Source organism: Malaclemys terrapin, chromosome 3 (assembly GCF_027887155.1).
Source record: "Malaclemys terrapin pileata isolate rMalTer1 chromosome 3, rMalTer1.hap1, whole genome shotgun sequence".
In the NCBI taxonomy this organism is placed as follows: domain Eukaryota; kingdom Metazoa; phylum Chordata; order Testudines; family Emydidae; genus Malaclemys; species Malaclemys terrapin.
The window spans coordinates 192,701,000-192,728,659 of record NC_071507.1 but is presented as its reverse complement, the minus strand read 5'-3'; the positions used below and the strand labels follow the sequence as shown (position 1 = coordinate 192,728,659).

General features: G+C 45.6%; 1 protein-coding gene across 3 annotated transcripts; it reads left to right on the top strand.

The window, feature by feature from the left end:
* Nucleotides 1-194: 194 nt before the first annotated feature.
* On the top strand, nucleotides 195-27,655 carry SLC25A27 (solute carrier family 25 member 27). 3 transcript variants are annotated; one of them, XM_054024316.1, is made up of 9 exons: nucleotides 195-248; nucleotides 3,436-3,627; nucleotides 7,258-7,342; nucleotides 15,418-15,540; nucleotides 17,272-17,384; nucleotides 21,619-21,703; nucleotides 25,166-25,258; nucleotides 25,727-25,829; nucleotides 27,527-27,655. In XM_054024316.1, the coding sequence occupies exons 2-9, from the start codon at nucleotides 3,540-3,542 to the stop codon at nucleotides 27,596-27,598; spliced, it is 762 nt and encodes a 253-aa protein (XP_053880291.1). In that variant the 5' UTR covers nucleotides 195-248; nucleotides 3,436-3,539; the 3' UTR covers nucleotides 27,599-27,655. The 3 variants fall into 3 exon arrangements, with proteins under 3 accessions (XP_053880291.1, XP_053880292.1, XP_053880290.1); XM_054024317.1 differs by lacking the exons at nucleotides 195-248; nucleotides 27,527-27,655 and adding exons at nucleotides 298-477; nucleotides 25,905-26,087; XM_054024315.1 differs by lacking the exon at nucleotides 195-248 and adding an exon at nucleotides 308-477.
* The last annotated feature ends 5 nt before the right edge of the window (nucleotides 27,656-27,660 follow it).

Sequence of the window (27,660 nt, the reverse complement as noted above, 5' to 3'; positions counted from 1 at the left end):
TGAAGGCAAATATATTCTTTTAAAAGCCTCATTATGTTTAAATCAATCTCATGATTTTGGGGACCTGACTAATGATTTTTGAATATCAGTGACTGGCAATAAATAACTGTGCTTAAAAACCAACGTTCACTATCGCATGTGAGAGAGCGATTGGATAAAAGACTACATTTCCCAGAAGCCTTTCTGTAGGACTTAGTTATGTCACTGAGCAGAGACTTTGGAGTCTGCTTATCGGAAGACGGTGCGGGGTAAGGGCTCCTTGGTGCTGCTAGAACTTTAGGAAAATGACCTCAAGAGAGTGACTCACTGACTTAATTCTTTCCAGATTCTTTTGGGTGGGTGGGTGAGTGAGTGTGCCTGTTATGTTACATGCTGAATGCTACCCCCAGGAGGAGAGGAGTTTGCCTTTCCCAGAGAGATGGCCCCGAACCAGCAAGTTCGCGCTGTCAGCCTGTGCAGCGGCTGTTGCAGAACTAGGTACTAGCCACTATGATTTTATTAGAGGGAAGGGAGTCGTGATTGACTGGGGTGGGGGGTAGGGAAAATGCTCAGCCCCGTTCCCTCAGCTCGCTGTTCACTGCTGCCTCAACATTCAACAACTTCTGGGCGCAGGGCACTTGTTACGCTGGCCTCTCCTCTTTATGCTTTTCTGTGTAGTGCAGCTTGAAAAATATATTGCATCACATGCAGGGGTGAAAGTAACTTAAAGCACTTACTAGTATGCTGGAGTCCTGACCACAGACTGGAAGAGGTATGGCTTCTAAATCAAGATTTAAAGGCCCCGGGGCTCCAGCTGGGAGCCCTGGGGCCTATAAATCACCCTGGGACCCACCAGCTGCAGGGGTGGCTGGGAGCCCCTGAGGTGATTTAAAGGGCCTGGGGCTCCGGCCACCTCTACAGCAGTGGAGCTTCAGGCCCTTTAAATTGCTGATGGAACCCTGCTGCCACTACCCCGGGGCTCCGGCAGCAGGGCTTAGGTGGCACTTTAAAGGGCCTGGGACTCTGGCTGCTGTGGGGAGCCCCTGGCCCTTTAAATCATCACTGGAGCCTTGCCGCCGCTACCTCCAGGGCTCTGGCAGCCGGGCTCAGGTTGTGCTTTAAAAGGCCCAGGGCTCCCCACAGCAGCAGGCGCCCTGGGCCCTTTAAAGCGCTGCCTGAGCCTCACTGCTGGAGCCCCGGGGTAGCGGCGGCAGGGCTCCGGCAGTGATTTAAAGGTCCCGGGGCTCCCCGCAGCGGTTGGAGCACTGGGCCCTTTAAATCACTGCCGGAGCCCTGCCGCCACTACCCCGGGATTCAGGAGGCGATTTAAAGGGCTGGGGCTCTGGCCGCTGTAGGGAGTCCCGGTCCCTTTAACTCGCCAACCTGGGGAAGGTGGTCCAGACAGTACTGGCTTACTTTCTCCTCTGATCACATGGTTTCTCCGGGTCTGCTGCTTTGCAAACTTGGTGTTGCTCGGCGGTAGGTATTTCAGACCTACACTGGCAATTTAGAGCGCTGCAATTTTCTCGCTTGGGGGTGTGAAACCTCCCCTCCCCCCCACTGCAGCTATTTTCAGCACTCTAAAGTGCTAGTATAGACAGTGCACCAGCGCTGGGAGCCACACCCCTCGTGGAGGTGGTTTTTTTTATAGTGCTGGGACAGCAGCAATTTAGCGTTGCCAGTGTAGACTAGCCCTAAATCTTTGCTGTTGAGAAACGTGGGATGCAATAGTGAACCAAGACAAGTTCTGAGTGATTTAAATGTGCAATGTACTGTTTTTTCTGATAGAACACCAAAAAGGCAGAACAATCAGTTGAAGTTGACTGTGGGAGTAATTTGCCTTCTACAGTTAGTTTAGAGTAGCGCTCCCCCTTCTCTCCAAGAAGAGATCTAATCTAGTTGGGAAGCTCATGTTTCTAATTACAGCAGAGCTGTCTTTAGAGACGTGTCAGTGCAACAAAGAGATAGCAGACGTTTAAGGAAGAGGGAATGCCTATACAATGCTGCACTGTGATAAATAATTTGATATTTTGTAATATCTATGTAGGGTAAACTATTAATTTGTACATGCAAACTGGGTGCAATGTCCTAGTGATTTAAGGGTTCTCTTTTGTTTAAAGATATCCAATACAAGAAATAATAATTTATAATATGGGATTATACTGTGACTTTACTGGCATCCCTAAGTATTATTATTAGTGTTGTTTGTTATTTGTATTACTGTAGTGCCTAGGAGCCCTACTCATGGGCCAGAACCCCATTGTGCTAGGCTCTGTACAAACACAGAACCAAGAGATAGTCTGTACTACACAGACGTTACAATCTAAGTATAAAACAAGAGACAACCGATGGATACAGACAGCCTGGGAAATACAAGGCAGTGTTTGTTAGCATAAGAGGCAGTGGTCTCGGCACACCAGAAGCCTAGCTGTTGTCAAGTTTTGTTTTTTTTTTATGTAAGAGCAGTGTGTAAATGCACTGCCCCAGAAGCAGCACAGGGAAGGGATTAAGGGACACTCTTTTCCCTGGTTCTGCTTTGTTCCAAGGGAAAAAGTAATCTTCTATTAATCCACGCCATGGGTCGGCAACCTCTGGCATGCAGCTCACCAGGGTAAGCACCTTGGCAGGACGGGCCAGTTTGTTTACCTGCCGTGTCCGCAGGTTCGGCCGATCGCGGCTCCCACTGGCCGTGGTTCGCTGCTCCAGGCCAATGGGGGCTGCGAGAAGCGGCACAGGCCGAGGGATGTGCTGGCCGCGGCTTCTTGCAGCCCCCATTGGCCTGGAGCGGCGAACCGCGGCCAGTGGGAGCCGCGACCGGCCAAACCTGCGGACGCGGCAGGTAAACAAACCGGCCCGGCCCACCAGGATGCTTACCCTGGCGAGCTGCGTGCCAGAGGTTGCCGACCCCTGATCCACATCAATAGAAGATTGCTTCCCCCTCTGCTCAAAACAGCTCCCCCACATTGTGGGATGGAGCAGTCAAACATCTGCCCATTTCATGCTCCCCGGCATGGCTCTGCAGAGTGTGCTTTCCCTCTGGAAATGCCGAGTGGCCACTTGAGAATGAGGGGGTGCCTGACCTGCCCAACTGCATTGTGCACACCAGAGTCTTGGTCACAGAGTATGTAAAAGGGTGGAAGTAATTGACAAGGATTTAACGTGCTCCAGCATCTTCCAGAAACTCCAAATGCTTCTTCAAAGAAACTTCAAAAGCGGGGCAGGTGGTAAGCATTGGATTTGGAAGGAAAAGAACTTGGGATAGACTGAAAGGCGATTGATGTATTTTTGCTATCTTGTCAAAAGGCACCATGAATAATGAGCCTCCTGTCTCAGTCAGGATGTGCACCTGCTAACAGCGCCTGTGGCAAATCAAACGCTGCCAGCCTGCGTTTCGCAACATTGTGTTCTGCAGGATGTGGCCTTTGTTCAGCTGTGTTCCCTGTTATTTTCTGCTAGTAACCTTTCCCCTGGATCTCACGAAAACGCGACTGCAGATCCAAGGTGAAGCTGCTGTTTGTCGGTATGGACCTGCTGCCGGAAGAGCTGTACCCTACCGTGGCATGCTACGTACTGCAGCAGGGATTGTTCAAGAGGAAGGCTTACTAAAACTCTGGCAAGGAGCAACACCGGCCGTCTACAGACACATAGGTGATTATCTTGTCCCATAGCAATGAGTCAGAATGCTGTATGCCAGCGGTTTTCAAACTTTTTTTCTGGTGACCCAGTTGAAGAAAATTGTTGATACCCATGACCCAATGGAGCTGGGGATGAGGGGTTTGGGGTGTGGAGGGGCTCAGGGCTAGGGCAGAGGGTTGGGGTGTGGGGCTGAGGACTGCAGGGTGGGGCTGGGAATAAGGGGTTCAGGGTGTGGGAGGGGGCTCTGGGCTGGGTGAGGGGGTTGGGGTGCAGGAGGGGGTCATGGCAATGGGCTGGGGGTGCAGGCTCTGGGGTGGAGCTGGGGATGAGGGGTTTGGGGTGCAGGAAGGGGCTCTGGGTTTGGGGGGTACTCAGGGCTGGGGCAGGGGATTGGGGTTCAGGGTTAGGCCATGGGCTTACCTCGGGCGGCTCCTGGTCAGTGGCGCAGCAGGGGTGCTAAGGTAGGCTTTCTGCCTGTCCTGGCACTGCGGACCACGCTGCCCCCTGGAAACAGCCAGCAGCAGTTCCAGTTCCTAGGCGGAGGTGCGCAAGCGGCTCCACGCAGCTCTCACCCACTAGCACGGCTCCCCCAGCTCCCACTGGCCAGTTCACGGCCAATGGGAGTGTAGAGTTGATGCTCAGGGCGGGGGCAGTGTGCAGAGCCCCGTGGCCCCCCTGCCTAGGAGCCAGATGTGCTGCTGGCCGCTTCCAGGGCGCAGCGCAGCGTCGGAACAGGTAGAAACTAACCTGCCTAGCCGGGCAGCACCGCTGACAGGACTTTTAATGGCCCGGTCGGCGGTGCTGACCAGAGCTGCTGCAACCCAGTGCCTTACATTCCGCAGTTTGAAAACCACTGCTGTGTGCTGTGTCCCACAGCTATGCTGTCTTGTGTCATAATCCTGCCATGTCTCTTTGTAACCCTTCTGGCAAGTGCCAATGGCAGCACAAGGGGTCATTCAATGTGCCTAGAGGTCCTCTTAAACTATGGCTTGAGCTATCACCCAGAACTGTATTCTGACTTCTGGGAAGTTAAAGTAAAACCGCCCCAGTTACCTTTGCAGGTCGTTGTTCCCTATTCACAGGCACTCAGCATCCTTGGGATCCTGGAACCACTGGTTCCTTTTATTTGGGGGGGGGGGGGGGAGAAAAAAGTCCTAAAGCATGATCACTGCACATATATTTACGTTCAATATGACAACCCAAACCCAGTTAGTGTGTCAGTTGTTCAGTCAACCCTGCAGACCCAAACAGTAACTGGCCACCTTAATTGCACAACAGTTCCCGCCCACCTGAAACCTCACTCCCAGCTCTAATTAGGGCTTGTCTGAGGGCTTGTCTACACTGGCACTTTACAGAGCTGCAACTTTCTTGATCAGGGGTGTGAAAAATCACTGCCCCGAGCGCTGCAAGTTTCAGCGCTGTAACGTGCCAGTGTAGACAGTGCACCAGCGCTGGGAGCCGCGCCCCTCGTGGAGGTGGGTTTTTTATAGCGCTGGAAGAGCTCTCTCTCCGTGGTCTGCTGCGACTACACAAACCACTGCCACAACTGTGCTTTAATGTTGCTAGTGAAGACGTGCCCTGAATGAGTGCCAAGAATGCCACTTACACAACCCCAGAAGATGGGACATTCCCCCGCCTGCATATCTCCACCCTCGCCAGAATGACTGGCCTGCATCGTGCATGTTAGGTCACGTAGGCAGGGGTGGGGCAGTGTGCTCTTCAAAATGGCAGCCCCTAGCCATGATACCAGACAAAACCACATCCTGTGTTGTCTCAGTACAGGGTAGGGGAAAAACAATTTAAAAACAGGGCTGTCTGACCTAAAACTAGATGAATGGCCTGCCTAACATGACTGCTCTGGTTGGGTCTTGCCATGAAGTCAGTTCTGCATCCCCACCGCAGCTTGTCCAGTTGGGCCTCACTGTGAAGTCAGTTCTGCAGACCTGTCACAGATGGTCTGGTCAGGTGTTGCTGTGAAGTCAGTTCTGGTACCCCTGCCACAGCTGGTCTAGTCAGGCCTTACAGTGTGGCTTCATCGCCATTGCCACTGCCATCAGTTCAGTCCTACAGAATCATTCTGCGCAGGGTTTGGAATCTCCAGGTAGGGAATGGAGAGGAACACTAGACCCTAGTCATGCTTGCTGGCATAAAGCTCCTGGTCTTTAGAGTGGAGTTCTCCCAACCCTACCTTGCTGAACTGGAATTGCATTCCCTAACCAGATTGTACTACTTGTAATGCCTTACAATGTGTTATCATTCATGCAATCAAAATATAAACTAGTTCCAATACAGTACGTAGAACTATGAGTAAACAACATTATAATTAAGACTAAGATTTAGTTACGGGTATTTTTAGTAAGAGTCATGGACAGATCATGGGCAATAAACAAAAATTCACAGCCCATGACCTGCCCATGACTTGTATTATAAATACCTCTGACTAAATCTTAGGTGCGCCTGGGGCACCACTGCTGCTTTGGGGCGCCGCTGCTGCTCCGGAGGGGAGGCAAACCAGGGCGCTGCTGCTGCTCCGGGGGGGTAGGCAGCTCAGTGAGCCACTGTTGCTTCGGGGCAGCGCCCAGGACTGCTGCTCCTCTGGTGGTCCCTGGGGCCGGCCGCCTGAGCAGCAGCCGGTGCGGTTGGCCCCAGGGCTGCCTGAGCAGTAGCTGCCTGGGTGGCCCTGGGGTCAGCCGTACCAGCTACTGCAGGAGTCATGGAGGTGCCGGAAAGTCGCGGAATCCGGGATCTCCGTGACACTCACAGCCTTAATTATAGCCTCTAGAGGGACCCAAGTGCTCCATCTCCAAGCCTTTTCGCTGTTACTTACATCCTTGCCTGAGTTGGAATGTGCAGTCAAATCATACAATCAAACATTTTCAGTTAAACCCCCTATTTTTCCATTGAGGTCCAGGACTCAAAGGGCTTGTCTACATGGAGACATCCAAGAAAATTAATCTAAATTAACTAAAGGTTGGAATTTGAAGTGGATAGTTATACAGCAACATTCATCAGTAGGTCTCAAAGTGCTTTACAAAGGAGGTCAATATCATTACCCTCAATTTACAGAAGGGAAGTGACTTTTCCAAGGTCACCCAGCAGGTCCATGGCAGGGCCAGGACTTGAAACCATGAAATCTGAACTGCAGTCTAGTGCCCCACATGCCCTTCTCGTTAGCGGGAAGAGGTTCTCAGAGATAGCTGGTTTATATTTTTTTTAATTGCAAATGCACTGACAGCAGCAAATCTTAAAGGGATTGCACCTGTGGGAGGGAACGCACATAGAGGATTCATTAATAGCTAGTTTGCTGGAAATGAAACAAATCTCACAGATTGGTGGCGAGATGGCCAGCGAAGTAAAGTGTCTTAAAGTGCTGAGACGCCTCATATCTGTGACAAGAAATACCACTTAGCAAAAGAGATTCCGTTACACTAACAAGTTCATAGCTAGGGCAAATATTCCATTCAGCCTCTTCTTCCTCTCCTTTTGGATTATTTGTTATTACAGTAGCAACCAAATGCCTCAGTCGGGACCAACGGTCCCATTGTGGTAAATGTTTTACAATTAATCTCTTGGTTTTCTATTATAGTACAAACAAAAGAGAGGGCTGCTCTAAAAATTCTCTTGTGGTTTTGTTTTCTGTAGTATACTCCGGAGTGCGGATGGTTACATATGAACACATTCGTGACTCTGTGCTTGGTAGAGCTGAAGACAAGAGCTTTCCTCTTTGGTAATTCTGTATATATGCACTACTGCTTACTGTTGTGGTTGTTGTTGTTACAGCAGTTCTATAGGCCCTGGAAAATTGTCGCTCACCGCTTGTCTACACAAGAAAGCTGCACTGGTTTAACTAAGGTGTGAATTTAAATTGATTTAATTAATCCAGTGCAAACATCTGTGAGGAACTCTTATTTCAGTTGAAGAGAAGCTTTCCTTGGTTTAAGTTGACTGGGAAGAGGTTTGAGCAAAACTGAAATAGAAGTGTCCACAAAGGGGTTTCCACTGGTTTGACCAAATTAGTTTAAAAACCTGTGCCACTTTCCTGTGTAGACAAGTGCCTGGAGTGAAATTCATTCATATGCTGTTGGCCAACACAAGGCCTATGCAACGTGTAAGTTACTATTTGATCTCTACTTTGAAGATTTAAGTGGTACATAGTCCTTGCATTGGTTGTTTGCACAGAGTGGATTTCACCCTAAATCACTAACTTGCCAAGTCAGTAATTTGCAATGAATCTTTCTATTATTAAAGAGAGTTTGAAAAATTGCCAAGAGACATTATTGAGGGCACGAGAGCAAACTATCCCACTGCATAGGAAAGATAGGAAGTATGGCAAGAGACAGCCCTGGCTTAACCAAGAGTTCTTCAAGGATCTGAAACTCAAAAAAGAGTCCCACAAAAAGTGGAAACTAGGTCAAATTACAGAGGATGAATAGAAACAAACAACACAAGCATGTAGAGACAAAATAAGAAAGGCCAAGGCACAAAATGAGATTAAACTAGCTAGAGACATAAAGAATAATAACATTCTACACATACATTATAAGGAAGAGGAAGACCAAGGACAGGGTAGGCCTGTTATTCAATGGTGGGGAAGCGAGGGGGAACAATAACAGAAAATGTGGAAATGGCAGAAGTGCTAAATGACCTCCAGATCCTCTTCTTCATTACTACTGCATAGCCAGTTATTCCCCATTTTTTAGTTGTGGTTTTTGATTTTTCCTTCCTAAGTGAAGTACTTTGAACTTGTCTTTATTGAATTTCATGTGGTTTAATTCAGACTAGTTCTCCTATTTGTCAAGGTCATTTTCAATTTTAAATCGGTCCTCCAAAGTGCTTACAATCCCTCCCACCTTGGTGTCATCGGCAAATTTTATAAGCATACTCTCTACTCAATTATCCAAGTCATTAATGAACATATTGAATAGTACCAGACTCAGGATAGACCCTGCAAGAACCCACTTGGTGTGTCCTCCCAAATTAAAGGCAAACCATTAATAACTACTCTTCAAGTACTATCTTCCGAACAGTTGTGCACCTACCTTATAGTAATTTCAGCTAGACCAGCGCTTCTCAAAGTCAGGCCGCCTCTTGTTCAGGAAAAGCCCCTGGCGGTCCGGGCCGGTTTGTTTACCTGCTGTGTCCGCAGGTTTGACTGAACGCGGCTCCCACTGACCGCGATTTGCCGTCCCAGGCCGATGGGGCCTGTGGGAAGGGCGGCCAGTACATCCCTCGGCCCGCGCCGCTTCCCGCAGCCCTCATTGGCCTGGGACGACGAATCACGGTCAGTGGGAGCTGCGATTGGCCGAACCCGCGGACGCGGCAGGTAAACAAACCGTCTCGGACCGCCAGGGGCTTTCCCTGAACAAGTGGCGGACCGGCTGAGAAGCACTGTTCTAGACCACATTTCCCTAGTTTGCTTATGAGAATGTCATATGGAACTGTGTCAAAAGCCTTACTAACATCAAGGTATATTACCTCTACTGCTTCCCCCCCATCCACTAGGTCAATAATCCTATCAAAGAAGGAAATTAAGTTGGTTTGGCATAATTTATTCTTGACAAATCCACACTGACTATTCCTTATAAACCTGTTATGTTCCAGGTACTTAAAAATTGATTGTTTAGTAATTTGCTCTAGTATCTTGGCAGTTATTGAAGTTAGGCTGACTGGTTTGTAATTCCCCTCAGTACTCCTTGTTCCCCTTTTTAAAGATTGGTACTATGTTTGCCCTTTTCCGGTCTTCTGGGACCTCTCGTGTCCTCCAGGAGTTCTCAAAGATAATTGCTAATGGCTCTGAGGTTGCTTCAGCTAATTCCGTAAGGATGAATTTCATCAGGCCCTGCTGACTTGAATACATCTAACTTATCTAAATATTTTCAACCCATTCTTTCCCTATTTTGGCTTGCATTGCTTCCCTGGTTGTTAATATTAATTGTGTTTGAATATTTAGTCACCATTAACCTTTTTAGTGAAGACTGAAGCAAAATAGGCGTTAAGCACCTCCGCTTTCTTGACGTCATTGGTTATTAGTAAGGCTCAGATTTTGTCATGCATATTTTTAGTAAAAGTCACTGACCGGTCACGAGCAATAGAGAAAAAATTCATGGAAGCCCCTGACCTATCCGTGACTTTTACTAAAAATATGCATCACAAAATGGGGAGCTGCAGGCTCCCCACACTGCCCAGGGGTGCCTGGCTTGGAGCTGCAGGGTCCTCACATCACCCGTGGCTCCAAACTTGAGGCACCCATGCCACCTGTGGTGGCTCTGGCTCTGTGCTCCCGGGCACCCCCGCTGGCTGCGGTGGCTCTGTGCTCCTGGGCACCCCCGCCAGCCATGGGGCCAGGTGCCGCAGAGCGGCTGCGGCGGCTGGGAACTCCCAGGGGCTCCAGTGCCCACCGTGTCCGGGAGCTCGCAGAGCAGCCCCACTGCCTGGGAGCTGCAGGGCACCCCTGTCTCCCTCTGTGGCTGGGAACTCAGGCCCCATAGTTCCAAGCCACGGCGACCCTACAGTGGGGGGCCCAAGTCATGGAAGTCTCTGGAAGTCACAGATTCCATGACCCCTGTGACAAACTCGTAGCCCTAGTTTTTAGCTCTCCTTCCCTGCTAAGTAGACAACCTACATTTTCCTTTGTCTTTCTCTGGCTCCTAGTGTATTTAAATAAGCTCGTCTTATTGCCTTTTATGTCCCTTGCCAGGTATAACTCATTTTGTGCCTTAGCCTTTTTGATTTTGTGTCTACATCCTTGTGGTGTTCTTTTGTACTCCTCCTTATCAATTTAACCATCTTTCCACTTTTTGTAGGATTCCGGGTCATTCAAGAACTCTTGATGGAGCCGTATTGGCTTTTTACTATACTTTCTATCTTTTCTTTGCATCAGAATAGTTTGCAGTTGTTCCTTTAATATTGTCTCCTTGAGGAACTGCCAGCTCTCCTGAACTCCTTTTTCACTTAGATTTTCTTCCCATGGGACCTTAGTTACCAGTTCTCTGCACTTATTAAAGTCTGCTTTTTTGAAGTCCATTGTCCTTATTCTGCTGCTGTCACTCCCTTCTTTCCTTAGAATTACAAAATCTGTCATTTCATGATCATTGTCACCCAAATTGCCTTTTACCTTCAGATTCACTACCAATCCCTCTGTGTTGGTCAGAATCAAGTCTAAAATGGCCTTCTCCCTGGTTATTTCCTCCACTTTCTGGAACAAAAAGTTGTTCCTGATACAGTCCAAGAACTTATTAGAAATTGTGTATGTTACCATTATTACTTTTCCAACAGATATCTCGATAGTTAAAGTCCCCCATTACTACCAGGTTCAGTGTTTTTGGATATTTCTATTGTCTTAGAAATGCCTCGTTCACCTCTTCTTCCTGATTGGGTGGTTGATAGTAGACCCCCCCCCCCCCACCATGACATTACCCCTATTTTAACCCTTTTTATATTTATCCAGACTCTCAACTGGTCTGCCTCCCACCATCTTCTGGACCTCAGAACAAGTATATATCCTTTATGCATAATGCCACCCTCCTCCCTTTATTCCCTGCCTGTGCTTTCTGAACAAGCTACACCCCTCTCTACCAATATTTTCTCCTACTCATTTCCTTCTTCTTGCTCCTTTGACCCTATTATAATTTTCCATGTCTCCCCCCACCCTAGCATTTAACCCTCTGTTAAGGTCACCTTTTCTGGTGAAAGTAATTTAGATTTAGTAATACCTTTCAGTTATACTAGTAATATATGGAGCACAAGTAAGGACTTATTTGTAAATGATATGTTCATTTTTTATCTTGTCATTGTGCCTTTAAATCATAAGTGTGGGAAAAACCCTAAATGTAAGAGGTTTTCAGAGGATTTTATTTCTTCTCCATCGCAGAAACCAGCTTCCTTTTGTAAGTGGAAGTATGGATATAAAAATATTTTTATCGAGACAAAGAAAAGGGCATCATATGCTAAAAATCACCACATGCCTGATCTCTCATGCTTAGCACAGTTGACATCAGTAGAAACATTCAGGGGTATCTCAATGGAGCTAGATTCAGTGATGCACAAGTTGGGGTGACTGTTCAAACAGACAAACCGAAGACTCCCTTTGAAGTTTCAGAGGGGTAGCCATGTTAGTTAACAGCAAAAACGAGGAGTCCTGGTGGCACCTTAGAGACTAACAAATTTATTTGGGCATAAGCTTTCGTGGGCTAAAGCCCCCTTCATCAGATGCATGAAGTGAAAAATACAGTAGGCAGGTGCAAATATACAGCACATGAAATGATGGGAGTTGCCTTACCAAGTGGGGGGTCAGTGCTAACGAGACCAATTCAGTCAGGGTGGATGTGGCCCATTCCCAACAGTTGACAAGAAGGTGTGAGTATCAAAAGAGTGAAAATTACTTTTTGCAGTGACCCTGCCACTCCCAGTCTTTATTCAAGCCTAATTTGATGGTGTCAAGTTTGCAAATTAATTCCAGTTCTGCAGTTTCTTGTTGAAGTCTGGTTTTGAAGTTTTTTTTTGTTGAAGAATGGCCACTTTTAAGTCTGTTATTGAGTGTCCAGAGAGATTGAAGTGCTCTCCTACTGGTTTTTGAATGTTACAACTCTTGATGTCTGATTTGTGTCCATTTATTCTTTTGCGTAGAGACTGTCCGATTTGGCCAATATACATGGCAGAGGGGCATTGCTGGCACATGGTGGCATATATCACATTGGTAGATGTGCAGGTGAATGAGCCCCTGATGGTGTGGCTGATGTGGTTAGGTCCTGTGATGGTGTCCCTTGAATAGATATGCAGACAGAGTTGGCAACGGGGTTTGTTGCTAACCCAGGAACCAATCCCTGCATTTTTGTTGTATGTTGTGTAGTTGCTGGTGAGTATTTGCTTCAGGTTGCGGGGCTGTCTGTAAGTGAGGACTGGCCTGTCTCCCAAGATCTGTGAGAATGAGGGATTGTTCTTCAGGATAGGTTGTAGATCCTTGATGATGTGCTGGAGAGGTTTTAGTTGGGGGATGAAGGTGATGGCTAGTGGCGTTCTGTTACTTTCTTTGTTGGGCCTGTCCTGTAGTAGGTGACTTCTGGGTACTCTTCTGGCTCTATCTATCTGTTTCCTCACTTCCCCAGGTGGGTATTGTAGTTTTAAGAACGCTTGATAGAGATCCTATAGGTGTTTGCCTCTGTCTGAGGGATTGGAGCAAATGCGGTTATATCTTAGGGCTTGGCTATGGACAATGGATCGTGTGATGTAGTCTGGATGAAAACTGGAGGAATGTAGGTAAGTATAGTGATCAGTAGGTTACTGGTATAGGGTGGTGTTTATGTGACCATCACTTATTTGCACTGTAGTCTCCAGGAAGTGGATCTCTTGTGTGGACTGGTCCAGGCTGAGGTTGATGGTGAGGTGGAAATTGTTGAAATCCTGGTGGAATTCCTCAAGGGCCTCCTTCCCATGGGTCCAGATTATGACGTCATCAATGTAGCGCAAGCAGAGTAGGAAGAAAGAATCCCATGCACCGCTACAGGTTGGGGACTGACTGGCTAAGCAGCAGTTCTGCAGAAAAGGACCTGGGGATTACAGTGGACAAGAAGCTGGATATGAGTCAGCAGTGTTTCCCTCATTGCCAAGAAGGCCAACGGCATATTGGGCTGTATTAGTAGGAATATTGCCAGCAGATCGAGGGAAGTGATTATTTCCCTCTATTAGACACTGGTGAGGCCACACCTGGAATTTTGCATCCAGTTTTGGTCCCCCCACTACAGAAGGGATGTGGACAAATTGGAGAGAGTCCAGCAGAGGGCAACGAAAATGATTAGGGGGCTGGGGCACGTGATTTACAAGGAGAGGCTGAGGGAACTGGGGTTTTTTAGTCTGCAGAAGAGTGAGGGGGGGATTTGATAGCAGCCTTCAACCACGTGAAGGGGGGTTCCAAAGAGGATGGAGATAGGCCAGGGGTCGGCAACCTTTCAGAAGTGGTGTGCCAAGTCTTCATTTATTCACTCTAATTTAAGGTTTTGCATGCCAGTAATACATTTTAACATTTTTAGAAGGTCTCTTTCTAGAATTCTATAATATATAACTAAACTATTGTTGTATGTAAAGTAAATAAGCTTTTTAAAATGTTTAAGAAGCTTCATTTAAAATAAAATTAAAATGCAGAGCCCCGGGTCCTGTGGCCAGGACCGGGCAGTGTGAGTGCCACTGAAAATCAGCTTGCATGCTGCCTTTGGCACGCATGCCATAGGTTGCCTACCCCTGAGCTAGGCTGTTCTCAGTGGTGGCAGATGACTGAACAAGAAGCAATGGTCTCAAGTTGCAGTGGGGGAGGTCTAGGTTGAATATTAGGAAACACTATTTCACTAGAAGGGTGGTGAAGCACTGCAATGGGTTACCTAGGGAGGTGGTGGAATCTCCATCCTTAGAGGTTTTTGAGGCCCAGCTTGACAAAGCCCTGGCTGGGATGATTTAGTTGGTGTTGGTCCTGCTTTGAGCAGGGGATTGGACTAGATGACCTCCTGGGGTCTCTTCCAACCCTAATATTCTATGATTCTAGGGTCACTAGGGGACAAGAGCTGAGACAGACAGACAGGCCCTGTGCCACCATGTGCCAGCAATGCCCCTCTGCCATGTATATTGGCCAAACTGGACAGTCTCTACGCAAAAGACTAAATGGACACAAATCAGACATCAAGAATTGTAACATTCAAAAACCAGTAGGAAAGCACTTCAGTCTCTCTGGACACTCAATAACAGACTTAAAAGTGGCCATTCTTCAACAAAAAAAAACTTCAAAACCAGACTTCAACGAGAAACTGCAGAACTGGAATTAATTTGCAAACTTGACACCATCAAATTAGGCCTGAATAAAGACTGGGAATGATTGGGTCACTGCAAAAAGTAATTTTCACTCTGATATTCACCCCTTCTTGTCAACTGTTGGGAATAGGCTACCCTGACTGAATTGGCCTCGTTAGCACTGACCCCCCACTTGGTAAGGCAACTCCCATCTTTTCATGTGCTGTATATTTGCACCTGCCTACTGTATTTTTCACTCCATGCATCTGATGAAGTGGGTTATAGCCCATGAAAGCTTATGTCCAAATAAATTTGTTAGTCTTTCAGGTGCCACAAGGACTCCTCGTTGTTTTCCCTTTGAAGTGTTAATATGCTGAATGCCCCTCCCTCCTAGCCTGGCTAGTTGCATTACCTGCCTAAGCTCAGACTTCTGGGGGCTACCTCCAAAAATCGGAGAACTTGAGGAGGTGCTGCAGACTAACCATGAAAGTAACAACTTGAAATGCAATAGGAATAGCAAGAGTTGCCAAGAAGACCATTCTTGAGCCCTACAGCCCACTGCTGTGCAAATTCACTTTACAAAAAACAGAAAAAGACTATATTGACATTAAATATTTTATACCAATTTCTTCCCAAATAAAAGAGAAATCACAAAGGGAAAGTGCAGTTAAGGGGAAGGAACTAACTTCTGGCTATTTCTATTGTTCCTGAGTGCAAGCAGCACAAATTGGTGATGGTGTATATTAAATATTTTATTTCCAAGTTACCTTTAACACTGCATAAAACTGACGAGAACATTATAGACTATATTAGCCATCTGGAGTTACTACAATCATTGATTAAGCTCTGGCTGTTCACGTGAGAAGTGGTTGTTTAAGATTCCATTTCACCTGGAAGATGCTACAGAGTTCGTTAAGTCAAGCATTTATTTTCATTGGGGAAACAGGCATTGTGGCTTCATAGTTGTTAACATCTTGAATGTATTCTGGAGAAAAATGGGAGCTTAAGTCCCACTTTACTTTTGTACAGGAAATCTGTAGTTGGAGGGATGTCAGCTGGTGCCATTGGTCAGTTTTTTGCCAGTCCAACTGATCTGGTGAAGGTGCAGATGCAAATGGAAGGAAAGAGAAGACTAGAAGGGAAACCATTACGGTAAGTTCTCAAGTAAGCTCATTTTAATTGGCATTTTTTGGTTGTTGTGAGTGGTCATTCTGTGGATGTTGACAATTGTCATGCAGTGTGGGACAGATTTTTAGGACTTTGTACAGTAACTCCTCACTTAAAGTCGTCCCGGTTAACGTTGTTTCGTTGTTACGTTGCTGATCAATTAGGGAACATACTCGTTTAAAGTTGTGCAATGCTCCCTTCTAATGTCATTTGGCAGCTGCCTGCTTTGTCCACTGCTTGCAGGAAGAGCAGCCCGTTGCAGCGAGCTGGGGGGGGGCTTGTAACCAGGGTGGACCGGCAGCCCCCCTATCAGCTCCCCGCTCCCCTAAGTTCCCTGTGCTGCAGCTGCCCAGCAGGCTATCAAGGCAGTTCAGCTGTTCCTCCCACCACTGCCATGTGCTGCTCCTGACCTCTAACTTGGAGCTGCTCCCAGATACTCGTGCTTGCTGTGCGGGGGGGGGGAAGGAGGAGGCGGGGCTAATGTCAGGGTGTCCCCCTCCCCCCTGCTCCTGCACCCCGCTTACCCCTTCTCCATATAGAGCAGGGAGGGGACACGGAGGGAGAAGTCCCAAGCTCTCTCGTTCTAGCAGCTGCTGTCTCAACTTCCTGATCCACTTTAAAAACCAATGCACTTAAGAGTGGGTCAGCTTACTTAAAGGGGCAATGTGCATCTCTCTCTCTCTCTCTCTTTCTCCCCCCCCCCCCCACACAAGGTGTGTGTCTGTCTCTGTCTGCTATGCTGTCTCCCCTCCCTCGTGTCCGTGCTGCCTTGTCTGAGAGGCTACATTAACAAAAAAGTGTTAACCCTTGAGGGCTCAGCGAGTGCTAGTTCATCATTTAGCAGCAAGGCAGTCCCTGGGAAATATCCCTCCCTCTTCCACTGTCTAACTTCACCACCTCAACCAAGCTTCACAATCATCATAGCTGTGAACAGTATTAAATTGTTTGTTTAAAACGTATACTGTGTATCTATCTATATATAGTTTTTTGTCTGGTGAAAAAAATTTCCCTGGAACCTAACCCCCCATTTACATTAATTCTTATGGGGAAATTGGATTTGCTTAACATCATTTCACTTAAAGTCGCATTTTTCAGGAACATAACTACAACGTTAAGCGAGGAGTTACTGTATGTGCAAAAATATATGCCTATATATGCACCTAATTTATACACATCATGACTGCACAAAACCCTGTGGTTAGGTAAGGGTTTTTTTTGTTTGTTTGTTTGTTTTTACAGAGGAGAATGCTGTTACACAGAGCTTAAGTGATTAAACGGACACAAAGAGCCCAGATCCTCAGCTGCTGTATTTCAGCATAGCTCCATTAATGGAACTGTGCTTATTTATACGAGCTAAGGATCTGGCTGGAGACTGAACTCCCATCAAAACAGTTCCTTGAAGTCATGGTTGAGGCACACTGGTGGGGCAGTGTGGGGAAGCTTGCATTATCACTGCCCTTAATGTAAAGGATCTCTTCTGTGGCTAAATAGAGGACTTCAGTCTTCAGGGCTGTCAGGTCGATAACCTTTACTAGCATTAAACATTCCTAAGAATTTTTTTTTTAAATGTGTGCTACAGAAAGCACAAGAAGTCCTCCTGGCATGTGTACAACAGAAGTGTGTCCATCACTGAATTCTCTACTCATTAGCTGAATGAATGAATGTTTGTAAAGACGTGTGAGATGCTAGAGAAATGTCAAATATTATTTATTTCAGATTTCGTGGAGTGCACCATGCATTTGTGAAGATCCTGTCTGAAGGGGGAATTCGGGGCCTTTGGGCTGGTTGGGTGCCAAATGTCCAAAGAGCTGCTCTGGTAAACATGGGAGGTAAACATAATAAAGTAGGCCTGAACTCCTGAAGTGTTTCTCTTCCTTTGTCCTTCCAAGACCATTGAGATAAGTTGCGTTGTCTTTGCCATCCTTCCTGAGGGTTTTATCTGTAGGATGGTGAGGTCTTCTGGGTTCAGGGATGTTGCCTAAGGAACTCCCTCCACAAGCATGTCCCTCAATGTCCCAATGCTCAGTAGAAGGCCTCTGTCTCTGTATCATTTTACTTTTGGCCTTTTGTCATTTTTTCATTGACCTGTTTGAATTTGCTTAGGAGAATGGCTGGTAATTTCTAGGCCACTTGGCCCAAGGCTATTTTAAGTATTTGTTGCTGATGTATATAAATCCCATTTTTAAGATTGATGGGCCAGTGTCAGAGGTGGCATAAGTTATACATCACTAAGGGTGTTGTAAGGGCTAGGGAAAGGATAACAACTAACAAGAAGGTATAAAAGTTAAAGTATATATTGTCACAGATGAAATTCGTCCTTTAAGAATGTGTGGGCCTTGTCCACCTGTGACCAACTAATTATCTCTTACTAAGTTTAGAAGGGGGATCATGTGATAGTTATCAGGAAGAAGGAGGCTAGCATGATATTGGAAGGACCAGCAGGGTGGGCCTTGTGAGGGGCACCAAGAATCCCTGACTTGAGGAAAGAAAAGTGATTTGGGGCTTAGGGAAGAAGCCTGCCTCTGGTGAAAGCCCTGAGAGGAACCACCTTGGGAAGGGAGTCTGGATGTACAGTTATTGAGGACTGGGTTTAAGACCGTTTTAAGGAAGAAGAGCCCAGGAACGGTTGGACTGGAAGAACTCTCTGGGGAAGAAGAGCCTGTTGTTGTGTCTGTACATTGGGTGTTTGAATGTGGGAAATCCTCCTGTGATTGTGGGAGTAAGAAGGTAAAATTGTGCCAATAAAGAAGACCAGGTTGGTTGTCAGAACAGCTAAAAAGTGGTGGAATTCTTGTATAGAAATCCTCACCTGTGGTTAAACATTTAATGCAATTTTATGCCTGTGTTGCTGAGGTTGGTCACTGGAGGGTGCTCATGTCTAGGGTTTTACACACTCTCTCTCTCTCTCTCTCTCTCTCTCTTTAATTTAGTCTTTCCATCCCTCAGAACAAAAGCTATACCAATTCAGACTTCCTTACATTTACTTACATTTGTTTACTAACTTGTAACTTCTATCACCTTACAAATTTGGCCTGAAAAACACTATACAGTAGGGTTGTCGATTAATTCCAGTTAACTCACGCAATTAACTCAAAAAAATTAATTGCGATTAAAAAAATTAATTGTGATTAATCACCGTTTTAATCGCACTGTTAAACAATAGAATACCAATTGAATTTATTAAATATTTTGGATGTTTTTCTATATTTTCATAATATATTGTATTCTCTGTTGTAATTGAAATCAGTGTATATTATTTTTATTACAAATATTTGCACTGTAAAAATGAAAAATAGTATTTTTCAATTCATCTCATACAAGTACTGTAGTGCAGTCTCTTTGTCCTGAAAGTGCAACTTACAAATGTAGATTTTTTTGTTTTGTTTTGTTACATAACTGCACTCAGAACCAAAACAATGTAAAACTTCATAGCCTGCAAGTCCACTCAATCCTACTTCATGTTCAGCCAGATGCTAAGACAAACAAGTTTGTTTACATTTGCAGGAGATAATGCTGTACACTTCTTATTTACAGTGTCACCAGAAAGTGAGAACAGGTATTTGCATGGCACTTTTGTAGCAAGGTATTTACGTGCCAGATATCCTAAACATTCATATGCCCCTTCATGCTTCAGCCACCATTCCAGAGGACATGCCTCCATGCTGATGATGCTCGTTATAAAAATAATGTATGTATTAAACTTGTGACTGAACTCCTTGGGGGAGAATTGTATGTCCCCATCTGTTTTACCTGCAGTCTGCCACATATTTCATGTTATAGCAATCTCAGCTGATGACCCACCACATGTTCATTTTAAGAACACTTTCACTGCAGATTTGACAAAACGCAAAGAAGGTATCCATGTCAGATTTCTAAAGATAGCTACAGCACTCGACCCAAGGTTTAAGAGTCTGAAGTGCCATCCAAAATCTGAGAGGGACGAGGTGTGGAGCATGCTTTCAGAAATCTTAAAAGAGCAAGTCTTAAAGAAGCCTTAAAAGAGACGTCTTAAAGAGAAACTACAAAACCCGAACCACCAAAAAAGAAAATCAACCTTCTGCTGGTGGCATCTGACTCAGATGATGAAAATGAACATGCATCGGTCCGCACTGCTTTGGTTTGTTATCGAGCAGAACCCATCATCAGCATGGACGCACGTCCCCTGAAATGGTGGTTGAAGCATGAAGGGACATGTGAATCTTTAGCACATCTGGCACGTAAATATCTTGTGACACTGGGTACAACAATGCCTTGCCAATGTCTGTTCTCACTTTCAGGTGATATTGTAAACAAGAAGCGGACAGCATTATCTCCTGCAAATGTAAACAAACTTGTTTGTCTGAGCGATTGGCTGAACAAGAAGTAGGGCTGAGTGGACTTGTAGGCTCTAAAATTTTACATTGTTTTATTTTTGAATGTAGGTTTTTTTGTACATAATTCTACATTTGTAAGTTCAACATTCATGATAAAGAGATTGCACTACAGTGCTTATACTAGGTGAATTGAAAAATACAATTTTTTTATTTTACAGTGCAAATACTTGTAATCCAAAATAAAGTGAGTACTATACACTTTGTATTCTGTGTTGTAATTGAAATCAATATATTTGAAAATGTAGAAAACATCCAAAAATATTTAAATAAATGGTATTCTATTGTTTAACAGTGCAATTAATCGCAATTAATTTTTTTAATTGCTTGACAGCCCTACTATAAAGTACTAAGGAAGTCAGCATGGTTCTGCAAATAAAACACCAAATCTAAGGTCAGGACACCTGTCTTCTATTCCTAAATCTACAGTTAATTTTCTAGGAGACTACTGGTCTTCATTTAAATCCTTAGTCACTTTAACTTACACTTCCTTTTAACCCCTTATCAAGTTATCCCAATTTAGACTCTCTTATGCCCTCTATTGTCATTTTTGCCATTTGCAAAATGGGGATAATGGTGCTTACCCAGAGAAAGAAAAGTGACAGAGAAGAGGAAAAAAAAAATCCTTTTTTAGAGTTATGTGAATGTTTCCAATTTTGTTTGACAACATTGTTGCCCAATTTCCTCTTGGAAATGTGTTTTCCAAGTTACTGTTTTCATGTTAAACAGGAGGAGAGGTGGGTGGTTTTGGGAAGAGAGAGAGAGTTCAATTATTCTATATGCATACTCCAATAATATGTTTTGTGATGGAGACAGGGGAAAAGCAGAGAGGAGGCTCTAGATCAGTGGTTCCCAAACTGGGGTTGGCTGAACGTTACAGGGGGTTTGCCAGAAAAATTTCACTAATGGTGGACAGAGGACCTTGGGCATTGGAGACAGCAGGTGGGACCTGGTTGCAGGGCAGACACCCCGAGCCCCAGGGAGAACGGGGCTGGGCAGTTGGGGCTGGCAGCCCAAGTCCCGGCGGTCAGGAGGGAAGCTGGCAGCCCAAGTCCCGGCGGTCAGGAGGGAAGCTGGCAGCCCGAACCCCAGTGCTCCGTGCGGGGCTGACAACCCAAGCCCCAGGGAGAGCGGGGCCAGGCAGTTGGGGCCGGCAGCCCGAGCCCTGCCCCCGTCAGCAGGGGAGCCAGCAGCCCAAACCCCAGCGCTCCCCATGCAGGGCTGGCAGCCCGAGCCCCAGGGAGAGTGGGGCCGGGCAGTTGGGGCCGGCAGCCTGAGCCCTGCCCCCCTCAGCGGGGGAGCTGGCAGCACGAACCCCAGCACTTGGCGCGGGACTGGCAGCCCAAGCCCCAGGAAGAGCGGAGCCGGGCAGTTGGGGTATCCATCACACTGAGGAAATTTAAACTTAAATCCCTGAAAATATTCATTTTTAGGAGGGGGTTCACGAGATTTCACAGTTTAGTGAAAAGGCATTCGTGGGCTGTTAAAGTTTGGGAACCACTGCTCTAGATGTAGCTGATGGCAGTAGTAAAGGGGAACAGGGTATATGCCAGCCTGGTGCAAGTCTTGTAGTCAATGGTTACACCAGGGATTTATTTAGCTCAGGTCTTTATCTCCTAAATCAATAACAAGGAGGCTGAATACCATGTAACTTCTCATTTATTCTTCTTTCTACTAATTACTCTCTTTACAGATCTGACTACTTATGACTCAGTGAAACATTTTTTACTTCTGAACACACCACTTCAGGACAATAGTGTGACTCACAGCATTGCAAGGTGCCTTATTTTATTATCCCCTCCCACATTGCTAAGGAGATAACTTTTAGCCACAAGCTAATCACTCAGTGATGTTTTATTTTTAAGGACAATCACATTGCTGCTTCCCTCTGTCTTCCAATTATTGCTTCTTCAGAGGTAGCCATAACAGGACACTCAACTGCGACCTGGGAATGTGGGTTCTATTTCCAGCTCTGCCAGTAACTTGCAGTGTAAGCGTGGGCAAGTCACTTCGCTTCTTGTTGCTTAAGTTACCCATGCGGTAGCTGGGAATAATGCTATTTACCCAATGTTGCAAAGCACTTTGAGATTGCATATGAAAGTGCTTGGTGGTGTTGTTAAATTATACACAGTATATTTGGAATTCAAGTATTCTGCCTGGAGGTAGAGCACGAGCAGACAGAGAATAGACAGTAGCTGACCAGTAACCAAAAAGCAAGAACTGAAAGGGAACTATTAGAACAGGAGACGCACCTAATGTTGATAGGTGTCTCCATGGTGAAGAACTTGATCCTAGGCAGAAGTGGGCCAGATGTAGAGAATAGGATGGTATACTGCCTCTTGAGTACCAAGGCAAATAATATTCCAATAAAGGTGTCAGTATCCTAAAGGATCCTAAGGAGAGAGGAAGGAAGGGATAGTCTTGCAGTTTAGGCAATGGTCTGGGACTCAGGAGATCTAGTTCTCCCCATCTCATTCCATCTGCTCAATGGAAGGAATATTAAAATCAGACACACTGTAGATGGCTCTCTGGGCCTCTCTCCATAGGCTGCTTCTCTGGAGACCAATGAATCTGTGTGTATGGAAAAATTAGGTGATACCTTAAATGATCTGGTAGGGTTAGGTCCTAAACTACTTTATCTGCATTTCGTCTTCTGCCCTCTACATGAACATGGCAACTCTTCATAATAAGCACATAGGGCTTTATCTCTGGGACGTGAGCCCCCTCCAGGGCTTAGGAAATTTGTGGTTTCTTTTGCTTACTGTTTTACCCACCTTGAAATTCTCCTTGGTGGGGAATCATCCCCTGTTCTTACATTCAGTGCTATGGCTGACCTAAGCAGAATTGCCTTATACATGTCTTGTAATCAATTCGTGACCCAGGTATTAACAGGTTCCGTAGCAGCATGTTCCCCCCCAGTTATAGAAATTGTGGATGTGTCATGCAGATAACTCTCTTTCCAGTTGATTTTATTTGGTCCTTAAATCATTTTTTCCCCCTCAGTCCTGGCACAATTTAGGTCCTAGAATCATAGGATCAGATCTGCAGCTGGGGCAAACTGGTATAGCTACATTGACGTCAGTGTGGCTATGACAATTTAAACCAGCAAAGAATATGGCCCATAACATGGAAAAAAAGAAAAAAGATGATCTGTCCCCTCATCTCTGCCAGTGCATCTGAAGAAGTGAGGTTCTTACCCACGAAAGCTTATGCTCCCAATACTTCTGTTAGTCTCAAAGGTGCCACAGGACCCTCTGTTGCTTTTTACAGATTCAGACTAACACGGCTACCCCTCTGATACTTGACAAGTATACATAGACCATCCCTGACAGGTGTTTGTCTAACCTGTTCTTAAAAACCTCCAATGATGGATTACACAACCTCCCTTGGTCACCTATTTCAGTATTTAACTAATATTAGGGGAAAATTTCTAACTAGATCTCCCTTGATGCAGATTAAGCTGATTACTTCTTGCCCTACCTTCAGTGGACAGGGAACACAATTGATCACTGTCCTCTATGACAGCCCCTTAACATATCTGAAGACTTACCAGGGCCCCTTTTTGTCTTCTTTTCTAAAGACTAAACATGCCCAGTTCTTTTTGAACCTTTCCTCGTGGGTCAGGTGTTCTAAATCTTTTATTATTTTTGTTGCTCTCCTTCAGAGGCTTTCCAGTTTTTCCACTTCTTTATTAAAGTGTGGTGCCCAAAAGTGGACTCAGCACTGCAGCTGAGGCCTCATCAATGCCGAGTAGAGCAGAACAACTACCTCCTATGTGTCTTACACATGACACTCTCTGTTAATACACTTGAAAAAATATTAGCTTTTTTCACAACTGCATGACCTGTTTGGCTCATTCAGTTTGTGATGCACTGTAATCCCCATGGTTGTCTTAATTTCACTAGTCACACATATCCAAAATTACAAGACTTTAAATGGATTAGGATTGCATTTTGGGAGTTGTTAGTGACGGGCCAGATCCTTGGCTGTTATAAATCAGTATAGTTCCGTTAAAGTCAGTGAAGCAATGCTAATTTATACCAGTTACCTTCCATTAACCCATCTGGTCTTCATTCATTTTTCCTCTGTCCCAGTATAACCTACTGTTCTATTTTGTTGTATTCTTGGCTCCACAGAACTATTATGGTGTGATTCTACAGTACCTACATACACTGTATTTTCCCAGAGAGAGTTTCCTGGTGTTTGAGTATTTGTGCATGTAGTTCCCTTAGGAAGGTCCCATGCTCCACAAGATTTCCAGCTGTACTTCAAGGATATGTACTACCTCATGATGACTTGTGCCTCCTGATACTGGGGGGGAAGGGGGCACAATCTAATGGGAGGACACATGACCACCCCGTTTCCTCTGCCCAGCGACCTCCCTGCCCTGCACCCTACCTGGGGCCGCCCCGCTCTCCCCGCTCCAGCAGTTACCTGTGGGGATGGGAGGGGCTCTGTCCTTCTGCCGGTGCGCCTCCCCAAGCACGTTCGGAACCTGTCCCTGGCAGCTGGGCCCAGGCAGGGAGCGGGATGGAGCCGCTTCTTACAGCAGCTGAAACTGGCCACTCCAGGTCGCTGACTCTGTGCAGCACAGCGGCTGCCAGAGAGAACCTGGCTGGGGCGGTGGCCCAGGCTGGCCCACCGCCTCTGCTCCCCGCCCAGCCTGGCTGCCCAAGACAAGTGCTGAGCAAGCTGGAGCCCTCCCTCCCCCATCACAGTTCTGGCTTGCTCGGGCCCAGTCCCTGGCAGCCTGGCCCAGGTGGGAAGCAGAGGGGGCAGGGCAGGCCACTGCCGTAGCCAGGCTCTCTCACAGGCAGCTTCTGTGCTGCACAGAATTGCTGGTCCTGCCCTTTCTGCTCCCCGCCCAGGCTCGGCTGCCAGGGACAAGGGTGGAGCTTGCTGGGGCGCACCCGCAGCAAGAGAAGGGAGCCCCTCTCCTTTCCTCCACCAGGCAGGCCAAGCAGAAATCTAGGGGGGCACTTGACCCTGCATGCCTCACATTGTACCAATGAAGCCAGGGCAACTGGTTCTGAGTGGAGATACAGGAGTGTCAGAGCTGAGGCAGTTTTTCCCAGCTCTGTCCTAACTGGGAAACCCACATTAAGTTATAAGGCATTAATCATGGTTTAATGTCAACAGCCCTACAAATGTCTTTATTTTTGAAACTGAGATCTAGGTGGTTGAATTGGGATGATAAACCTTGATATGTTTTTTCTTCAAATGGTGTTTTTTATTGTTAGTGTGTGTTCTGGCCTGGTAGCCGCTATCCTGGGAACTCCTGCTGATGTCGTCAAAACACGGATAATGAACCAACCAAGAGATAAACAGGGAAGGTATGGATATTTCCGAGAGGGTATTTCCCAACTTCAGTAGTAATTTGGGACCTGAACTGAACTCCCAATGAAGTCAATGGAAAGATTCACATTGATTTCTTCGATACAATAGGCCTTGGATCTCTAGTCTACTCTTATCTTTCTGCTTTATTGTCTTGGTGTTTATTTTTGCATATAAAAGCTATTTTTGTAGTAATGGTCCATAACTATACTTTAAACTAAAGGAGAACTTTACATATAGTTTACTTTTTTGGGCTGAATTAATCCCTGGTATAGCTTCATTGACTTCAGAGAGTCTACGCTGGGGATCTTGTTTCTAAATGTAACCTTTCATAGGAGCTATCCTGATGGAAGATTTGGGGGTGTTATATTGGGCAGGGGTGATGGTGCTGAAACACTTTCATTTCCTACAGTCTACTTGTGTATTTGTAACACCAACTTCATTTTGTTCTCCTTCCTCATTGCTAGAGGACTGCTGTATAAGTCTTCTGCAGACTGCTTGATTCAGGCTATACAAGGTGAAGGATTTATGTCTCTATACAAAGGCTTTTTACCAACCTGGATGCGAATGGTAAATGACTTTTCCTCTTTTAGTATAAACTCTTTACAACTAGATAGTTTGTAATTCAGTGTTGTACAACTACAGGGTTTCCTGAGATGCGTTAAGAGTCTTATCCTGCCAGATGCTGAATGCCTTCAATTCCCATTGACTTTGCTGGGAACTGAAGTTGGAGTGCTTTGTAGGAGGCACTAAGGGTCCTAAAACAATTAGAGAACTACACAGAACATCTTACAGCAATACTGATATTAAAATATGTATTTCATAGTCCTTTGTTGCATTTACTATATCATTAAACTTGGAAAATATTAACATGAGGTTTTTAAAATAAAGTGAATTAGTGTGCATTCTTAGTACACTAATAATTTAAATCTGGAGGCATGAACCCAAGCCTTGCCTACGGTTACATGGGAAAGACTGGTCTCAGTGTTTAAATACCTTCTTGATAGGCACCATAAAAACTCCTTAGCTAGATTAGAGTTCTCATTTGTCCACTCCACCAACCAACCACATTGGCTGACATGACCGTTAGTGTTTGCTCAGAAGAGGTTCCAAGCCTGGAATAATAGGGATGTTGCAGATCAAGATTGATGTGTACTGACAGAACTTTGGGTCTGGTTATGTGCCTGCCTTCGCTCATCCTGAATTGTCAAGTTCTCAGATCTCATAAGCCATGTGCTTGTCTACCCAGGGAAGCAGACAGGCATAGCTATAGTGGGATAATTATTCTGCTACAGCTATGTCAGTGTAACTCTCTGTGTGGATACTATATTCCAAAACAAATGTGATTTTATTACTCTGCTTGCCCTAGTCTTCTTGTCCAACCACTCTCACCTCCCTCAGGCTCCTTGTTCCAGTCTCCCTCTCTTCTGGGTCCTTATCCAATGTCCGTCTTCTACCCACCCACTTATTCTCAATCCCCTGGTTTCTTTTCCCCAGCTCCCAGTCTCCTTTGCCAAGTAGTCCCAGTCCCACTGGCACCAATCTACTCCCCCCACTTCCCTTCCCACCCAGTCTGATTCTTGTTCTCTGCATTCAAGTCAAGCAGTTTCCTCTTTCAGGGTACCTAGGCACCAGCAAAGAGAGCACAGGAAAGAAAATGTTTCTGCTCTCAGTTCCTGTGCCTGGTATCCCAGCAGCTGGAAAGAACTATTGCAAGGAAGGTCCTACTCAGTTACTGCATCCCTGGGCTAGACTATGCCCAGTACAGATGGAATCTTCAGAGAATTTAGCAGCCAAACTCTAACAAGTCTCTACTGAGCATGTGCCAACTGAGATTTTTTTCTTAAAGGTTAATTTGGCCAAATTTGGGTGGTTTTCCGTAGAAAAAAGCAAAAGCACATCTCTGACACAGACAAGCACCCTGTCAAATTTTCCCCTAATTTCATTTTTGGAAACAGCTGAACAATTTTTGCTGAAACTTTCTGAAAAAATTCAGCCTGCAGCAGATGCCTGGCATGGAAAATTTCAGCCCAAAGGGTTACATTTTAGCAAAATAAATTGGAAAGAGGGTCTTTAGGGGAAAGGCTGGGCAACTTTAACTATAGGCAACATACAATACGACACCCTCCATAAACTTCTTGTAATCTAGCTAAGACAAACACTTTAATATAGTTATGTATTTATCCCTGTTAAACTGGCTAATGAATACTTACTAAAATGTTTCCTCTGTTCTAAGTTTGTAATAATTTGTGTGATTACTTTTGCAGGCTCCTTGGTCATTGGTATTCTGGCTTACCTATGAACAAATTAGAAGGATCTGCGGAGTTAGTTCTTTTTAAGATCTTGAAAGCATGTATTAATAATCATATAACAAATAAAACAGAATTGGAAATCCAGTAGA

What these genes read in the sequence shown, in the direction of transcription:
- SLC25A27 (XM_054024317.1), top strand. Translation starts at nt 363, where the DNA reads ATGTTACATGCTGAATGCTACCCCCAGGAGGAGAGGAGTTTGCCTTTC. An exon ending in GTGACTCACAGCATTGCAAG is followed by an intron (nt 21,704 to 25,165) that starts GTGCCTTATTTT and finishes TTTTATTGTTAG; the next exon opens with TGTGTGTTCTGGCCTGGTAG. An exon ending in TACCAACCTGGATGCGAATG is followed by an intron (nt 25,830 to 25,904) that starts GTAAATGACTTT and finishes GTACAACTACAG; the next exon opens with GGTTTCCTGAGATGCGTTAA.